An 18,826-nucleotide genomic window follows, 5' to 3' on the forward strand; every position below is an offset into this window, starting at 1 on the left:
TTACTATATTGTTTTTACTGGGGCTGCATAGTAGCCCGGTGATTAACACCGTCGCCTCGCAGCAAGAAGATCCCCAGTTTGCGTCCTGGTTAGGATGCCTGGAATCTTTCTGCATGGAGTTTGTGTGTTCTCCCTGTGCAGCTTGGGTTCTCTCCGGGTTCTCTGGCTTCCTTCCACAATCCAAAAACATGTTGAGGTTAATTGGTGATTCTAAATTGTCCATAGGTGTGAATGTGAGTGTGCTTGACTGTCTGTCTCTAAGTGTAGCCCTGTGATAGACTGGTGACCTGTCCAGGGTGTCCCCTGCCTTCGCCTTAAGTCAGCTGGGATAGACTCCAGCCCCCCACGACCCCAGTGAGGATTAAGCGATATATAGAAAATGGATGGATGGATGGATGGATATTGCTTTTACTGTTTTTTGGGGTTTTTTTTTACCCCAGAATGGTATTTTTAATGCTCCTTTATTTATTTAATCTTCTTACCTTCCTACCCTTCATAGATTTTTAAATAGATTATATATATACATACATGTTTAACTGAGTTAAAATTAAGATATCTAACCTCCTGTGATGATACAAAGTGTATGTACACCCTCTAAAAATTTGAGTGGGTAGTGGTATCACTGTCACTCATTTTACATGGTGCAAAACTCATCACAGGAGACATTGTTGCAGATATGAAAAGATCAATTTTAACCCAAACCATGATTTTTCCCAAAAACTAACCAAGTAATCTGATTGCATAACTCTAAACAGCAACTGAAAACAAAACTAATAATAGTTAATAAGATAAATAAATGGTCCACATGAGACATGAATCACACTCTCCTGGGTAACAGCCCTGTGATTGACTTACACCACCACCATGCTCACTTCCAAATGCAGATTTTATCGCTCTTTGCTACCTCATTTGCAAACACTTGTGTATGTTATTTTGAGAATTACTTTTTCTGTTGTTTAGGTGGGAGGATGTGTCGGTCATCAAGATATCTTTGGCTAACTGGAAATGTCCAAGTTTGTTGCATACCACTTACTACGTATGGTCACAATCAGTATGCCAATAGTAGATTTAAAACAGACCCCCAATCATGCGACCGCAAAGTAAACTTCACATGAGGGAAGAACCGATTACCCTAAAATAAAATAAAGGGTTCAACAGCTTCCTGCGTTCTGAAATCTCTACATGTGAACCTGAACAGAATCTTCTAAACTGTAAAATTGTTCAGTACTTGGCAAAGTCAAAAACTAGGCTGACAGACAGTTAACTGCTGTCGCAACTTTTTTATCCTCCATTTTTGATCTGATTAGAAACACATCCAGACTAAGCGAATGCAATTTGTATCCTTTTCATACAATGTATTGGCTGTTCCCATGTCCTGTCACGGCCCAATCAAAGTGTTTTTGCTTGTCGTGTTTTTGTTTTCAGCTAACGTAGAACTGCTTCCCTCCAGCCATTGTGTGCTGTTTGTCCTCCAGTGGAATAAGGCTCATTATTTCAATGTGTAGTCACAGTTTCTACCGTTACGCCCAGGGATCAGGCCATCTCTCCATTAAAGAAAATCGCTTTGAAAGGTCTTGTCCCCTGCTTCAAACACGCACACACAGAGATGCTTCCACACACTTAGTGTACTGGTATTACTTCTTTATATTTGATGGTTGAATTGCATGACTGCTAAACTGTTGAATTCTCATGTGCACAAAATGCAGACCTCACAGTAGATCTTTGCCTCGCTGTTCAGCACAGAAATCAAGAAAGTTGAGCTAATTATATCAGCTTCATGATACAAAGTCAGTCAGGTGAAATGTGTCCGGTACATGTGACTGACCTGCACCACAAGGAACCAATGTACTGAGACTGCTGCACGAATGTATTCAGAATGCAGTCAGTGAGAGAACTCAGCTGTAATCGTTCCACATCCCCCTCCACATCACATGGTACAATTTGCTGATAAAGTGATATCATTGTATGTGTTGGGATGCATCTCACTGTGAGGGTTTGTAGAGGAGGTTCAGAAAGGCTATGATTCTGTTTCCAGGCATTTAAAATGCTGTATCTTTTCTGGTTTGCTTCAATAAAAACTTTTTTCTAAAAGTTGATTTGCAGGGGAATTCAGTGACTAATGCTCCGTCTTCCCTCAATAATCATTAAATTCTGTTCAAGCAAACTCTTCTGGGATAATGCCAGTGTTGTGAGACTGTGTGTTTTTGTTCTCCCTGCCATTAATTGCCATGAAATATCTATCCTGCTGGTGTATTTGCCACAGACTGATGCTGCTGATTTGTACACTCCTGCCCTCTTGGAAGTGAAAAGCTCTCATTAGTTTGAAACGTAGATTTAAAAATGTTTTCTGTCAAAAGATCAGTCTTTGAAGGCTATCATGGATAATAACAGTAATAGGGAAAAGTTACATAAATACAGTTACTGTACATCTGTACTCTTCCTTAGCTTTTCCACTGGAGACTTTGGTTTTTCTGGGCATCCTGCCCAGAACAATGCGTCCTGGTGAGAATGTGTCTTTCCGTATATTGTGAATGAAAAAATGCTTTATGAAAGAGAGCACCGTGTTCAGCTATCGATCCCTGAAAAAATAACAATGGGAAGCACATGCAGTGTACCTATGTGGCTTCTGTGTGATGATGCACTGGTCAGCTGTCCCAAGAGAGACACCATACAGACGGTCAGCAGCAGCGCCCTTCTGTACATGCTCTGTAGGTCCCTCTCCTGCATTCTGGAAAAAGAAACAAGACAAAAAAAAATTCATCAGCAGTTAGCCACATTTGCATCGCTCAAACATACAGGTATGCAGGCCAGCTGACTTGGGCTCAAGCCAACAGGCTCCCAAAGCTTCGACTTGGCAGTCACAGGTGGTCAATTAGAGGAACTCCGAACATCACAAAGCTCAGATCTACAGAGCTATAGCTGGACACCTTTGCTGTATTAAGGATTAGCCCACTGAGGGTCACACACAAAAGGCAAAAGGGCTCCCCATGGTGCACAAAATGTGGCTCCGCACTGCCAGGAAATTTAAATAGGCACCATACCAGCACACACCAACAATTCTGTCTCTCAAGGTCCTGCCACGGCAGCATGAAAATTGCAGAAATTTCAAGGTGAAATCAGTTTAGTTTAATGAACTTGCATTGATCAGTGGACTCACTTGAAGGTCGGTTGTAAATCTGCAAAAACTGCTCGACTTCAGGGAATTCTGACATGCACATCTGCGCTGTTGTCGTCTTGACGATGTTTAACCTTTGAAGGAACAGAGAAAAGGAGCCGGCTGCACATAAGTCTTTACAACGTTGGGAATTTATGTCTTACAGCAGTTCACCAACTATTTCTGCATGTAGTCCACTGATGATTAAAACACAGTCCCCATGTCACCAACCTTCTACAACCAAACGATATGCATAGGACTTCTGCTGTGTTGCTCTGATATGGCTGAACCTTTCTACACCTTACAGAAACTCATATTTTATAAGCTGTCTTGAGCAAAATAAATTAAAGTGGTAATTTATGGCATGTTCATTAAAAAAAATGTTAGGTTGATTTCACACATAAGGATATATAATGACATGTACCATGTGGGATGTCTGCAGATACCTGGCTACATTCTTGCAGACACATCTAGTGATAATTTTAGAAACTATAAACACGCCGCAATTTATAATACCAATTTAGATCCGGAGACAAAGAACAAATGGAGTCTGCTGATGCGCTCTTCTCTCCCACTTGCGGTTTATCCTGCTACCTAGGAGGTGATTAATGCTGTTTGTGTGGTCTGCCTCATTGTGCTCAGCTCAGTAATCTTCATGTACTTTCAGAAGGCTGTTGTCCAGTAATACTCTCCATCTCCATCTGGGAGGTCCATGGAGAGTGGAGCGAGCAATCGGTGGCTCGTCGTACTGCCAACAGAGCTGGCCTCCTCTCTCATGAGGAAGCATCCGCAAATCACAGCTACGCTTTGAACTCTGTTCCAGTGCAGCCACTCAAATTAGTAAAATGCCTGGTTTCATGCTCAGAGATCAACTCTTGCTTATCTGGCAGAGGCTCAATTATGAGGGAGATGTTTTGCTGTGACTGCCTTTGTACTGACAGCCAGAGCTGGTGAGATCTTAACGGGACGCTCTAATTCTGTACAGGCTCAGACAGCTGACGCAATCGGGATGTTATGAGCACACAGACTGTAGAAAAACATAGACACAGTGTCTGTAACATCACCCACAGATTCATCAAGGGACTATTTGAGGCCTGGGGTTTAGTTTTATGCTTGCTGTTGTCTGACAGGTGCTGAAACCAAATAATCCAGCGTTGGACAAAGCAGATGAGCCTGGCTGCACCTGAGGAGAGCAAACAAGCAGCAACTATTAGATCTGACTGTGAGGGCTGACACACCTGCCAATGCACACAAGCACACATCCATCTAAACCTCATTATCCTACTAACTCCTACAACTTTGCAACACTAATGTAAATGTAATGTCAAATAAATGTCTATATTTCTGCTTTTTGTGACAGGTTAGGGTTTTCTAATTAAGTCACTGCAAAATCAGTTTTCTGGTGTGAACTTGCTTGAGTGTGAGTAGGCTGTGTGATTTAGCAATAACTTGCCAAGCTATTGTATGTTTCCAAAACCCACCACAAAGTACCTCGAACTTCTAAATCCATTCATGTGGCTTCTGCAAATAACACTAACAGGTAAACACTGTTGCATCCATCGTGGCTGATTTGATCTCTCAGTTTGTTCGACAGGGTCTGACTAGTTAAATGAGCCTCCCACGGACTTTGAAAAGTAATTTTCACCTGTAGTCCCTGTAGTTAGGTACAACGGTATCACATACTGGCTCCAACAACAGACCAAATGCAGTGTAACACGAATTTTAAAAAAGTTCCCTCACTTCAGTCGAGCAAATTTGGAGCACTTCTAATGGAATCCTGCTCTGGAGACCGGCTCAACAGTTCCACCTCAATTTTATTAATTTCTTCTACTTCTGTTTATCTTTTTAAAAAAAAGAAATATTAGACTCACATTAAATATTTCAGCTTCTGTTCTAAATCTTATTCTTTACTTATTTGCAGTTACTGATAACAAGAGAGAGAAAACTAATAAATCTGCTCTGACAGCTGAACTCCAGAAATAATTGGAATTTGAGAGCACACTGCTGTGCTTGTTGAAAATGAAATGTCTGGCAGTTAGTCTGCGACTGTAGATTCTCAGTTTGGGCTGTAGCATGCCAGGTTTTATTCCAAAATTTAAATCTGCTTGAGCATCTTATACTGCAATTTCCATTTTGTGTCTGGTAGTGTTCAGGTGGCTTATTGAGGCTGGTTAACAGGGAAATTATTCCACCTGACTGATGTGACACCGAGACCAGGTGGCTCATCACAAAATTCCCTGAATAGGATAAACCTATTCTGGGGATAGGTTAAGGCAGATTTTTACAAGATGGAAGCACACATTCACATTTAGTGTGCTGATCAGTTTGGATGCAGCCATGTCATGTTGAGGCCCACACATCTCCTCCAACCTGTGCACCTTTTGTGTTCTCTTATAAACTAACCTTGTAGTTCATTTCTGACACAGTTACTTCCTATCCAACTGTGCATGTAAGGTCTGAGCGTACATTTGATGAGTAGACACGCTATAGTAAATACAAAATTGAATAATTGTTCAGTTCCCCAGTACTTTGGGCTGCATAATCCATGAATGGCTTGATGTTTTGTAACTGCACCTATCTACTTACCGTAAAATAGTTTTTGAACAAAACATAATGCTTTCCTCAAAGCGTATAATAAAGGTAAGGAAAAATATATGTATATTATTTCTACAATGACACAAAACAGCATGTTTTCTGCACTGAACCAAGCTGGTGACCTTTCTTCAGTCTAGTGTTTTGAAAGCAAACAGGACATTAACTCTGCCCTACATTAAATGTTCTGAACAATGTACATCCACTCCGATCCACCCTGACCTCCTCTCTAGGACCTGAGTGCAGTGCAAGAACTGGAAAAAATGCTCACCTGTGAAAACAATCCACACACACATACAAATTATGTTTCCTCCAAAACCTGTGTGCGAGCTACAACTTTACAACCACTGACAGGTGAAGTGAATGGCATTTATCATCTTGTTACAATGGAATGTTGTGCTGGGAAACCTTGGATCCTGGCATTTCTGTGGATGTTGCTTTGACACATACCACCCACACAAATAATGCTGTAGACCAAACACAGCACTTCATGGCAAAAACACATCCAGCTGATGGCGGCATCCCCCAGCTACACCATAAACACTACTACAATTCTACAGTTCTACAAATTCATTTAGCTTTTATCCAAAGTGACGAGCAGATACAACACAAGCAAGGATCTAGTCAGGAGAAAACAATCTACTGCTAAGGAATGGATCAAGAAACATGACAAAGAACCCAAGGCATTGACTTGACTCCCAGTCTAAGTTTCCAATCAGATCAAGCAATCGGATGTGCTTGAACAAACCGCAGAGCTGTTTTGGCAGCGCATACACATATTGGGCAGACGGTTTTCATGTTTTAGCTGACTGATGTCTTCTGGGAGAGCTCACATTTTCATTTAGGGTCAGGTTTGTTCTTCTAGTTTTTTTTTTTTTCTTTTTTCATGATCTTAGAGTAAAAGTGCATGCAGTTATAATACTGTGTCACTGCACTTTCATGTTGAGAACAGTGTGGATGCTGCTACCTTTATTGAAGCAAATTAGTGATCATACTATAAATAATAGCCTAGTTGTACATACATTCCATGATGATGATAAAGATACAGAAAAATAAAAATGCATGGCAAAAATGTCCTACTGTCTGTATGTTAGAGACCACCCACAATTTGATGATCATGTTTTTAGTTGAACTTATGTCTTATTGAGATGAGTCAAGCTCCCCTGTGGCTCCCCTGTAGTTCACACACTGGAAGAAATTATTTACTAGTTTACAGTATGAGACAAACCAATGACTCATCTTGTAAATCAATCATCAACGGTTCTGTGTCAGTATATCCACTTTATTACATCAGGATAACCATCTGACAGCATATCTTGAATGCAGATGGAAAACTTTGTGTTGCATAGCAACCACAGTAAAGTAGCACTCATCGCACCCTTTGATCCCCTGCTCTTTCTCTTATTAGAGATTCTCACTGCTGCTCATTGTGAAATAAAGCTGTCTCCCTGCTTACAAACTAATGGACAGACATAATGGATACACAAATGTACAAACATCAGCAATCGTTCACACAACAAAGTTCCCCCCGAGCACCCATTGCCTCAGTGCAGCAGTAAGTCAATGGGACCAATAAGACAGAGCCGTGTGTTCACAGCCGATACATGACACAGAGCGGACAAGCTCGAGGTGGCTGCTATGGTTGGAGGGCAAAACAAAACCAGTGTTGTTGCTTATGTTAGCCGTTTTTGTTTACCTCTTATCTAAATATGACACACAGTTGGTTGCGTACCAGTAGTCATGCCTCAGGCCATGCCTTCCCTCAGTTACATAAACCGCTATTACACTGACACAGAAAACATGGGCAAAATAACGGAGTCTGCTGAGCCACAGTAAATCAGTCCACATGAATGAATCTTCTGTTCAGTACAGTTACACCTTGTGTATTTCACCTCATACTACATCCTTCACATGTAGAGTATGTTGCTGCTGTAATTACTGTTCACTCATGTGATACACTTTTCCCATTTTGTCTCCCCTTGAGGAGCTTTAAAATCATCCAATTTCACATGTTCTACAGTATTGTATGATTTTTATGTACTTTCACTTCATGAGGATATTCTCTTTTCCTAAAACTTTTGGCTTCTACCCAACCATATCTCAGAGGGAATATTGTACTTTTTACTCCACTAAATTATATGACAGCTTTAGTTTAGTTACCTATAATTTAAGATTTCTGTATACAAAAGGATCAAGCATGTATACAGTCTATGGTTTATACAAGCATGCTGCCATCCAATCTAAAAGATAAACTCCTTAACTGATCAATATCCTCTTTATTAAGCATGAACCTAAGCGCAATCTTCTTTATTTTCTTCTTCTTCATCATTATTTTCTTCATCACCTTCATCATTTCCTTCTTCTTCATTATCATCCTCTTTTTCCTCATCTTCATCATCTTCCTTTTTTCTTCTTCCTCATCATCATCATTATCATCACCATCTCCTTCTTATTCATCATCTTCTTCTGCTTCTTCCTTTTCTTCGTTCTTTTTTCTTATTATTCTTCATCTTGTTCATTTTCATCCTTTTCTTCTTCTTCATCATTATCTTTTTTATCTTCTTTATCATCATTATCATCATCATCTTCTTCTTCTTCTTTTTTCTTCTTCATCATCATTGTCACCATCTCATACCTTTCCCCCATCTTCTTCTGCTTCATCATCATCGTCTTTATTTCTTCATATTCTTCATCGTCTTGTTCAGCTTCATAATTTTTCCTCGTTCCTTATCATCATCTGCTTTTTTTAATCTTCTTTTTCTTCTTCTTTATCGTCATTATTTTCTTCTTGTCTGATTTTTGGATGGCAAACCAGCTTTAAAGGTCCATTACAACCACCTAACAGACTGAAGTGTGGAAGAAGAGCACAACTTGTGGCAGGACACACCTACAATATCTGCAGTGTACAAACGTTATAAACTGAAAAATGAAAGCAATCCACCAGCCACTTGTAATGCAATGCAAGTATTTTGAGAGTTGGTAGTAACAGCGCTGCATTCAATACCACCGGTTTGATACAACACCCAAAAAGTAAACACTCAACGGAACACAGGGACTTCGCTCAGGTAGCTCAGGCAACGGTTGCACCAAAGCAACACACACCGGAGGATTCCTTTAAAAGGGGAGAGAAAGTTTCTCGAGACGGCGACAAGGCCAAAAAGATTACAGAGAGGATAATTGAATTCATCGTGCTGGATGAGGAGCCCGTTGCTTTTCAGACAGGGCCCTACCGGAGATTTACAACAGGGTTTGCGACCATCTATGTAACACTAAGGAACAGCTCGGATGCAAAAGGGCAATTTTTTTCTTAATGCACTGCAGAGCTATTCAGTTGTCAAGCGTGTACTTGTAGTGTGTATTATCAAAGTAAATGATGTTGGATTGGGACTCGGTTTCAACAAACACTCAATATTACATTTCCATTAACAAATCAGGGGATAAAAACCTCCCTACTTATATGATGTAATTCTCTGTTATAAATTCAACTACCCAACAGTATATTACAGCTGAAGCAATTAATATAAAGTTAACTATTATAAGTCCATAAGTCATTTTTATGCAAAAGAACAAAACATTTATAGGCTCGAGCTTCTCAAATGTGAGATCTGGGTTATCAATTTTAATTAATTAATAACAATAATAAAGATAACATAAAACAAGCTTTGCGGTCACTTTGGGGTCTGGGAAATTAAGATGAAGATGTCTCACTATTTTCTGCACATTTACAAACTAAACAAACAATGTTAATTAAAAACAGTATAATCCATAATAAAAATAATGATTAGATACTGTCCTACACAGATCACAAATTACCTTGACCAACTATAACAGTAATCATGATTCTCTATGAATTAATGTGCAATAATAATTCAATTATATAATACATCAACATTCATAGGGGGCATTTTTTCTGAATGTATTCATTTTACTTTTATATAGCTTTACTAGTACATTCTTCTGATTACACTGACCGCATATACTTTAACAAACATTTTAAATGTAAGACTTATATCTGTAATCAAGTGTTTTTACAATGTGGTTTTAGTACATTTGGTTAAGTAATGGATCTGAATACTCCCTCCACCACTGACAGTGTCATATATATCTGTATTAGCCTGTTCTAGCTCTTTATTTAAGATAAATGAATAACAAAAATATTCAAACCCAAGCCTCCATGTTTATTAATGTCTGCATGTCTTGTGTAATTTTTCTACACATTTCACTAAAATACAGCATGACGCAAGTAATATATTTGGGGCCTCTGGGATCTCTACTTGTATTGTAAAATAAAGGACAGCATGAGTTTGCAGTGACAGACGTATTCATCACCGCTTGTTAGGGGGGTAATGATCTAAAGCCATATTATTTCTCTGATGAAGTACAGCAAACCTCCTTCAGTGGGAGGTGACAGAATGTATGAGGTTATAGGTAGGACAGCGACTAACGATTATTTTCCTTATGAATGAATTTGCCCATTACTGCCTCTTAATTGTTTGGTTATTGAATTGTTGGACAGTGGTGAAATATGTCCATCGCAGTTTCCCAAGGTCCAGCATGATGTCATACACCAAAAAACTAAAGAGACTTAGCAGCTTTTGGAAATGGTTGCTTCAAAATCTTCTAACCAGTTTATTAGTTTATTGTTTCAGCTCTGGGCTGCAAGGTGGCGCAGCTGGTACCACTGTTGCCTCACAGCAAGAAGGTCGCCAGCTCGCGTCCCAGTAGGGGCACCGGGATCTTTCTGCGTGGAGTTTACATGTTCTCCCCATGCAGCATGGGTTCTCTCCGGGTTCTCCGGCTTCCTCCCACACAGTCCAAAAACATGTTGAGGTTAATTGGTGATTCTAAATTGTCCGTAGGTGTGAATGTGAGTGTGCTTGGTTGTTTATGTTTCAGCTCTACTTATAGTTATGTTTGAATGTTGGTTTCACACCTGAACAAATACTGAAGTGATAAAACCTAACTACATTTGGACAAATCTGTTTAAGAGTTGTTGTTTTTCTCTTTTATTTGCAGGAAATAGTTTTATTGTTTTGTTTTTTTGTTGTTTTTTTTCTGTGCACTTAGACACAAATAAAATGTAAGTAGTACTCAAAAGTTCAAGTATTTGACTGGTCCACCAACCTTGAGGTTGACTCATAATGCTTTATAAAATCAATTCTCTGTTGGAGTCAAATAAAGACACTTAACATCAGCAAATGTGTTTACAATGAGATCAGCTAGCCTAAGGGGTGTACAGCAGTATTCATAGAATATAATGTTTTTAGCGCTTATGTTACAAATAATTATTTATATTGTGTTATCCATCTACTCATTTTCTGTACACTTTTATTCTGTGGAGGGTCGCAAAGGGGCTGGAGCCGGTTCCAGCCGACTTAGGGCAAAAGGCAGGTTACATCCCAGACAGGTCGACAGCTATGGCAAACAGAAAGACAAAAAAACTAGGCTCGCTCACACTCGCAGTCAATCGACAATTAACCTCGGCATGTCTTTGGACTGTGGGAGGAAACCAGAGAAACCAGTGAGAACTCGCGCTGCACAGGGAGAACATGCAAACTCCACATGGAAAGGTCGACTCGGAAAATCAAACCCTGGACCTTCTAGCTGTGAGGCAACAGTGCAAGTGTTTTATAATAATAATCATTATTATTTTTATATTAAGTAGTTCAGTGCACCCAGTGTGTCAAAACACCAATATATACAACACTTGGGTCTCCAGACTTTATTCTATATATCAGATCTCCATCAGTCATTCAAACTGCATAAAGATGCAGACACAAAACACATGCTGTTTGCCATTATTCTGGAGTTTTATAATGCTTAAGGGAAGCCATATGCACTTTTAATATCTGAATCATCTGTCTGCGATCTTCTCTAGCTACTGGGTCTGAGTTACCTCATTTAACGTAGGGGTGAAATCAACGCTTACGGCTGTGTCTGTGGTGATAATATATAATCCTTCTGCCATCTTCACCTGTAGACATCAGACATTTAGTTCGGTTATTATAAAAAATGGAACAAAAAACATCTCTCCTGATAGTAATGATGAGTTGAAATGCAGAAAACAGAGGCACTGCTGATCCAAAAGGCAGCTGGAACGAGTGGTTAACAAAAGGATTGGAATGACAGGGTGAGGGGGAAAAGCGTGCTACTTAAATCCCTTGATGAATGGATTGAGGGAATGGCCATTTCCATAAAGTGATGGAATTTGCTCTGAGCGTGTTTTTGTACCCACAAATCCCAAGCAATCCCACAGATAACTGGGAAAGAAGAAAAAGATTTGCACGTTATACAACTGACTGCCATGGGAAAATCACACAAGTGACAGATGAGCATCACGCAGCCTGTCAGCGACAGCTTTAACTCAGCAGGACTGATTACCTGACAAAATTATAACTTCTCAGGGAATAATGCAGGCATGTAATCAAATGCACAATTAACACTGCAGCATATGGCTCATTTGGCAGTCAAGTGCAGGATGATGTAAGTATATAAATATAATAGCATCATACAAGGAAGGGTGTTTATGGAGAGGGTGGGAGATGCAAAATTTAAAAAAAAATGTAAGTCTTTAAAAATGTGCTCAGATGGCAGGTTTGGGCTCATTATGCACAGAAAGGTGAGACAATATTTTACATTCATTCCTATTCATTATTCTGCCAATTTGACTATTAACCTCATTATGAACCTCATTATCTGCAGTATTGAAGGACAGCATCGGCAATTTTTCACATTTTAGCCAATTTACTACAAATTGAACATAAATCACATTACTGGAAACCATTTTCCAAAACATGTCTCGTGTTTTCAGACCATCAGTTTCGTTGAATATCTTTAGAGCATATTTTCCACCTCTTGCTTCAGTTTGCTCTACTGACTAAAACCTCTGTAAGCTGCTTCTTCTTGTCCTGCTGCAATAATCCTGGGAGAAGTTGTGAGCTGATCAACATGATAAATGCTTATCTGAGTCACCTCAAAATATTAAAGTAAGCTCACTGCAAGCTTAAAAAAAACAGTGGCAGCATTGTTTACCTGGATTTAGCCTCCCAGACCGCATGCAGCTTGAGAAGAAGATACAGAAAGGTTTAGGCTTTCTTCCTGTTTATGTGTTGAAATATTAACTTCTGTAATTACATAGAGGAAACAACACACATTGAATTTCTATCTATACCTTTACGGTGTTTAGCGCTTTCATAAAACCCTGAAACTACAGAACTTTAATCAAGGAAGATGCAGTGAGGATGGTGTTCTTTGCAGTGCAGATGGTAATACAGCTATAAGCGTAAACATAATTATAGGTGGGGGAAAAAGGGCAGAAATGAAGGGGTAGCATTTTTTCAGAAGGACCTGAGCAAACTCCCTTTGTTGTGTTTTTCAACCAGTCAATTAAAGCTAGCCCCACTGTGCTCCCAGGGCCAACAGCAACAGTGTTCCAAGAAGTTTTAGTCTGCACTATTGAAGAATGGCTCCTTAATATCTTGTGAACAAACGGCTGAATTTGTGGCTATGAATGTATGTTATAACAATAGAAAGGTAGTAAGAGCAAGCGATTTTTAAATCTGCTGTATAAAAATGTAATCTTCATGGTTATTTCTGCCTCAATAACTCACCACAATCATACTCTATGTGACTCACAGGCTCCCATTGCGTCTAACACTGACAGAGAAAATTGGAGTTACAAAAAACAGCAGTAAATTTAGTAGATGGGGGGCGAGGGGGGGAAGTGGAGGACTGCGGCCTTGTTCCAGCATTTGCTCCCTGCTGGGCTTGGTGTGGTGTTATTTTGGAAGTGGCGGACCGGAGGAGGCCGAGCACTTAGTTCCAGAAGCCAACATTAGGCTCAGACCTGTTGGAAAACATCCCCTCGGGTGCAGAGGCAGAGGTCGTCTCAGTGGAGCTGGAGTTCTCTGACACACTTGGCTAGTCCCTGTATCTCGCTCAGTCCCCCTCTATCTCTCCATCTCCTCCACTATTGTGGTTCAGTGAGGTCTGCTCGCTTCTGACTCATCCTGTGTCCTCACAGCATGTTCTGTGCCACCGGACACACGGTACAACGCAGCAGGGATCAGATAACTGTCCTACTGCATCATCACACTGCACAGGCACAGAGGGAACAGGGGAAGAGTCGGCCACTGCAAGTTCAAAACTATGAGTGGAGCATAAGAGCGCCGCGCTTTGGTTTTACATTCAGTCCAAATTTATGCAAATAAGGCAAATCGCCTTCGGCACACTGTACATCTCCATCCAAGCATCACAATGTGAGCTGGATTGAAAACTCAAAAGGGGAAATGACTTACTGTACAGTAACATTCATATTTATAAGCCACCATTTAGTCCTTTTTAATATGCAACAGAGAGAGGAATGTCTCCTCCCGAAACGCCTAAAAGATTAAAGATGGCAGGTTCCCTATCAAATTACAAACTGGTCACACTGTATTTTATTGTTATGAGGTCATGAGCAAGTTTCTTGAAAGGAAACATTATTGTTTAATATCAGATGGCTCAGTTAGGCTCATTAGATGATAATGAGGTGATGTTTCATCATGAATCGTCTGTTAAATATAGGTGTGTTCACTTCTTCAAAAGGCCATCTGTGATTGAAGCACTGTCATTTCCACATTGTACCGTACCTTCCTCTTCACTGTACTGTCTCTCTCCATCAGGCTGCATAACAGATGCAGCTACACTATTTAGATTAGGACAGAAAGCCGGACCAATGATAGTTCTGAAGCATGATATGGCATACTATGAATATACAGCATTGAAGTCATTAGCATTAACACAACAGATAGGTTTTGCTCTGTCAGTTCAGTGTCAGTGCAGTTCTCTGATGTACTGACCTCAGACCAGAGTCCTCGTTTTCTCACTGTACTCTGCTCTGTTGTCTGTTAATGTGAGCTGCCAGCGCGGTTGGAAAACCAAACAGCGATAAAAGCAAAAGAAAACTGAACGTCTGAATCCCCCACTGTAACTCCAGCCACTATTCTGCTGTGGACAGAACATTAGAGGGCGTGGCTGTGATACAAAAGCAAACCTAGGATCAGCAGATTTTCCTCTAACACAATGTATGTTATTGCACACCGTAATGTATAAGTCGTATGATACATGTGTCTAGATGTAATACAGCAAATTAATTTTACTGGCAGCTCTCCCTCCTTTCCCTATTGCCTTCGTGTGGGCATGAGTGAAGTGTGTGCTTCGCTTCAATTGGACAATCAGCTGAGTGAGGACACCTGCGATGGGGAATGGCTCACCTGCTCCCAGTCATCACCACTTGCCTTAAAAAAATGGGCTTGGATCACCATTCAGCATCGGACCGTTGAACAAACAACAGTTGGTCAACTCAGGCCAAGTTATTCTGCTCTGATCTTCATGTGCTCTAGCTAACCTGTTTGCCTCTGTTTAGTTCTTGGTGCTGCTCCCCCGCCTGGACCTCCTTCCCTTTGCTGAACCCTCCGATGCACACTCAACCTGCCTGGACTCTGGCTCCACTCTGGACACCTCCCCCCAGATTTGCAAACTGGCAGCTGTGCCCCAAGAATCCCTTCGAGCCACGCTTCACTCCTCCCCCACCTGCAGATTCCTGACCACTCTCTCGATCCCTGATTGCCAGCGAAACAGAGCAGCTTATACCAGTCTTATGCACCCGTCTTTGAGTAGTGTTCATGATCCTGATGATGGAGTCATGTAGGTTCTCGTCACAATTTAGTGTTTGGGCTTGTAACAGTGTTCTTGTTTCGCATTGCGCTGTGCCGCACATTCAGTCCAAGTATTTTGTATTCTGAGTTCCCGTGGCATGTTGCAATAGTTTGGCACCTTCTGCCCTAGTGCTTTGCATACGAGTGTGTTCTGAGTAGAACTGTGCTGTGGGTGTATTCGTCCTGGCTTCTGGTAATTGTAATCAGTCCCTGGTTCCCCGTAAACTTTCCTAGCCTTGTCTGTCTTGGTTCTGGTTAGTTCTCCCCCTTGTACTTAAACTATATTCTTAGGATTAAGTCTGAACTGTCTTCCGAGCTTTAGCAACCCTATATTAATTGTTCCTCATAGGCTTTTATAGTTTCTGCATTTCCTGTTTACCCACCAAGCTGGAAGTACAGAAGTACCAAGAGTAACACAGAGTAGTATGTAATCTTCTCCCCAGTCATTTTTGCTTCTGCTCCCCCCTGGTTCACTTTCACTTCCCTCTCTGGCCCTCATTCTCTTTCCCTGCTTGTACTATTGTAACAAAGTATGTTCTTTTCTGCTGGTCTGCTGTGTTTCTCTGTCTGTGCTTGGGTCTGACTTTCCATGACACCTAGCAACTAAGAAACCACTCAAAGCTTTGTAGTTTGCGTCACTGTATTTTAACTCAAACCATGATCTTTGTAGTTTTGCAAAAGGTGTCATAAAATAGTGACTGACAACAAAACAAGGGGTTCTATGCAAAACTCAGTTCCATTGTCATGTGGAAGGCCTGCGTTTGATTCTTACAACCAGTCACCCCTCCAATGTCTCAATATACAGTTTGTCCCTCTTATGTGCAACATAATGTGTAAGAGAGTGTTCCATTGTCAACAGAACAATACAAGGTTTACACTGGTATGATATACAAGGTTACTGTTTTGGATTTCTGAGGTTTGAATCTCTTATTCAAAGCTTTGTATGAGTAAGGAACCTTTGCACAAACACTGGCAGAGCTGGCAAAGAACAATCACATGCAAAACCTACAACAGTCAGATTCAAATGCTAAAATATGATATCATTGTTCTGGCTGCATTGTTTCACCCACACCAAATTTATGATCTTGTGGATACTTTTGAGTAATTTTAGTAAGATTTGTTGAATTTTCTACGTTATTTTTCTCAATTATTTCCCCTCTGCAGCACTGTTGTCATGTCTGATATTGAGTGAGTCACAAAATGCTGTTTTAGAGTGTGTGCTGTGTGTACCACCGACTTAAATGAATATTCAAAACCGTGAAAAGTATTTTGACATAAACTGAATGTGTGAGCCAGCCATAAGCTGTAATAAGATCAAAGTAATGCTAAGTGGATCTTCAAGCTTTATTTCCACATTTCATCCAACAATGTGTCTGCTGAAGCAGAAAATTATTCTGCTGCTTTAAAGCAATATAAGTCACTCTAGAATAAACAGTATTCACTCGGGCCCTCATACTCATACAATTAAACTCCGACGACTGACTGAGCAGATAAGAACTATTAAGAAATGAAGCCAAACTAAAATGACTAATGATGGCAATAAACTAGAAGACCAACAATCTCTGTGTGTGGAGTTAACGCTGCTCTTCACCAATATTCAAGAGCAAGTGAAGTAAGAAACATTTCCGACACATTTCCCCTGTCCACGTGAAAGTGAATTTTACCACCCCAAACAGCACAATGCGGTGCAGATTGCTCCCTGCAGCCCTCTTAAACCTCTTTGTCAAGACTGCAATGTTTGTATATGCCCTAATATACAACCTTATGTATTTTTTAAATGCAATACTACAAGCGGTAATTCCTTTTATTGTTGGACTGCGGCAATGAAAGCTTGGGCCACTTTTATTTAAAATTACCTCCCCAAAAGACCTTTACTGGAATAAAAGCTATTAGTGAGGAAGCAGCTCCACATATTTAAGGTTTACAGTCGTAGGAATTGTACGGATACGTCTTTACCAACTTTCTGGAATGTTGAAATATCTGTGCCAACATTTTCTTGTAATTATAGGACAGATTGTTCATTTTGGATCAGTTATTGCTATTTGCGCTGTTGTAGACAAGGACGGAGCCACTTTGCATTGTTTTATGTAGCTACATCTAATCAAACCAACAAATGTGCATGCAAAATAATAGATTCTGTCACCTAAGATCAGCTCAGTGATGGCAATTATAGGTACTAAAGGGGGCACTGGGAATAAAGTTGATGACTTGTCAGATTTTTTACGGTCTTCTATGCATTGTAGTGTGACTGACCCATCGCAGCACCCAAACACTTACACTCCTTCCAAATACAGAACCCACCCTCACCACAGATGAATGATTATGTATTTAAATTCATAAAACTGTAATTACATACATAAACACGTGGTGTTGGTGCAACTCTGCACCAGCATTAATGTGACTGGTGGGCACCTCTCAGAAGAATAAACACTTCATGATGTCACTTTTTAATTCAGTGCGCTGACCCAGTACACTCCAGGAGTTACAGTAGCGTGTTGACTCTTAAATAGCTCATTTTTTAATTGTATATGAGCTGCAAGAAGAAATCTGATGTAAACAAAGTGATACTGGAAGGGTGAACGGGAGTGGAGACAGACTGGTGCATAAATGGTGACAGGGGGCAAAGGCTCTGGGATTCATTACGGTTGAATCAGTTTTGGGTCATTGATAAGCAGCGTGATGGTTCTCTGTTGAGAACAAAAAGTTTGTTTTGTTGCTCCCAGAGCCAAGATTTATCTGAATTTTCTTGTTCATGAAAAGATTGTGGCAGAACAGAGCTTTCCAGGAAGGCAAGTCACCCTAACCAGTCATAGCAGCGCTTAAATAATGAGTCCCCATGCTGCTGCTGGACTCTGTTCTGCATTATAATAAGTATAGGGTCAAAAGAATAACTTGGAACTACTGTAGTGCACCTCATTAGCCTCCCTTTAGGACAGCAGAGTAGGTGCCAGAGAGACTCCAAAGGGCAGCTTTTTGGGACACGGGCCAGGATTCAAAGGGCTCCTCGACAACACTGTTCTCCACTACCTAGAAGGCCACCAATACCTTTGAAAGACTGCAAAGTTCGTGCCAAATGCATTATTTACATCAGAGCAATGCAGGGTTCCCGTTCTATTTGCTTCAGTAGAAGTAGCTTTGCATGCACTCATAAATAATAAACGTGCAGCACAACGCGTGGGAACGGGGAAAAGCGAGCATAGAGAGAAGCCCAGTCACACAGCATGAAAGAGAACAAGTAATCTGGGCATGGTAAAACACTGTCCAAGCAAGTACGTCACCCATGGAGAACTAAACGCTGGATGACAAAATGCAGACAGAAAAACAACGAGGGCTAGCAGGCAACAAAAGAAAACAAAATTTGCATCTCTGGCGGCATTTGGGC

At 40.6% G+C, this 18,826-nt stretch overlaps 2 protein-coding genes across 2 annotated transcripts in view; both read right to left on the reverse strand.

Annotated features, from left to right (window-relative positions):
- The window catches only part of LOC103356200 (adenosine receptor A1-like), a 711,380-nt gene that overhangs the window by 368,951 nt on the left and 323,603 nt on the right, over positions 1-18,826 (reverse strand). The window lies entirely within an intron of this gene.
- tafa3a (TAFA chemokine like family member 3a) overlaps positions 1-18,826 on the reverse strand; it is a 104,239-nt gene that overhangs the window by 39,553 nt on the left and 45,860 nt on the right. The window contains exon 2 of the mRNA XM_008280128.1: positions 2,616-2,728. Within this exon, the coding sequence (XP_008278350.1) occupies positions 2,616-2,727 (112 nt within the window). The 5' untranslated portion in view covers position 2,728. The remainder of the gene's footprint in view (positions 1-2,615; positions 2,729-18,826) is intronic.

The sequence above is a fragment of the Stegastes partitus genome, unplaced genomic scaffold, assembly GCF_000690725.1.
Source record: "Stegastes partitus isolate 25-593 unplaced genomic scaffold, Stegastes_partitus-1.0.2 Scaffold5, whole genome shotgun sequence".
NCBI lineage: Eukaryota > Metazoa > Chordata > Actinopteri > Pomacentridae > Stegastes > Stegastes partitus.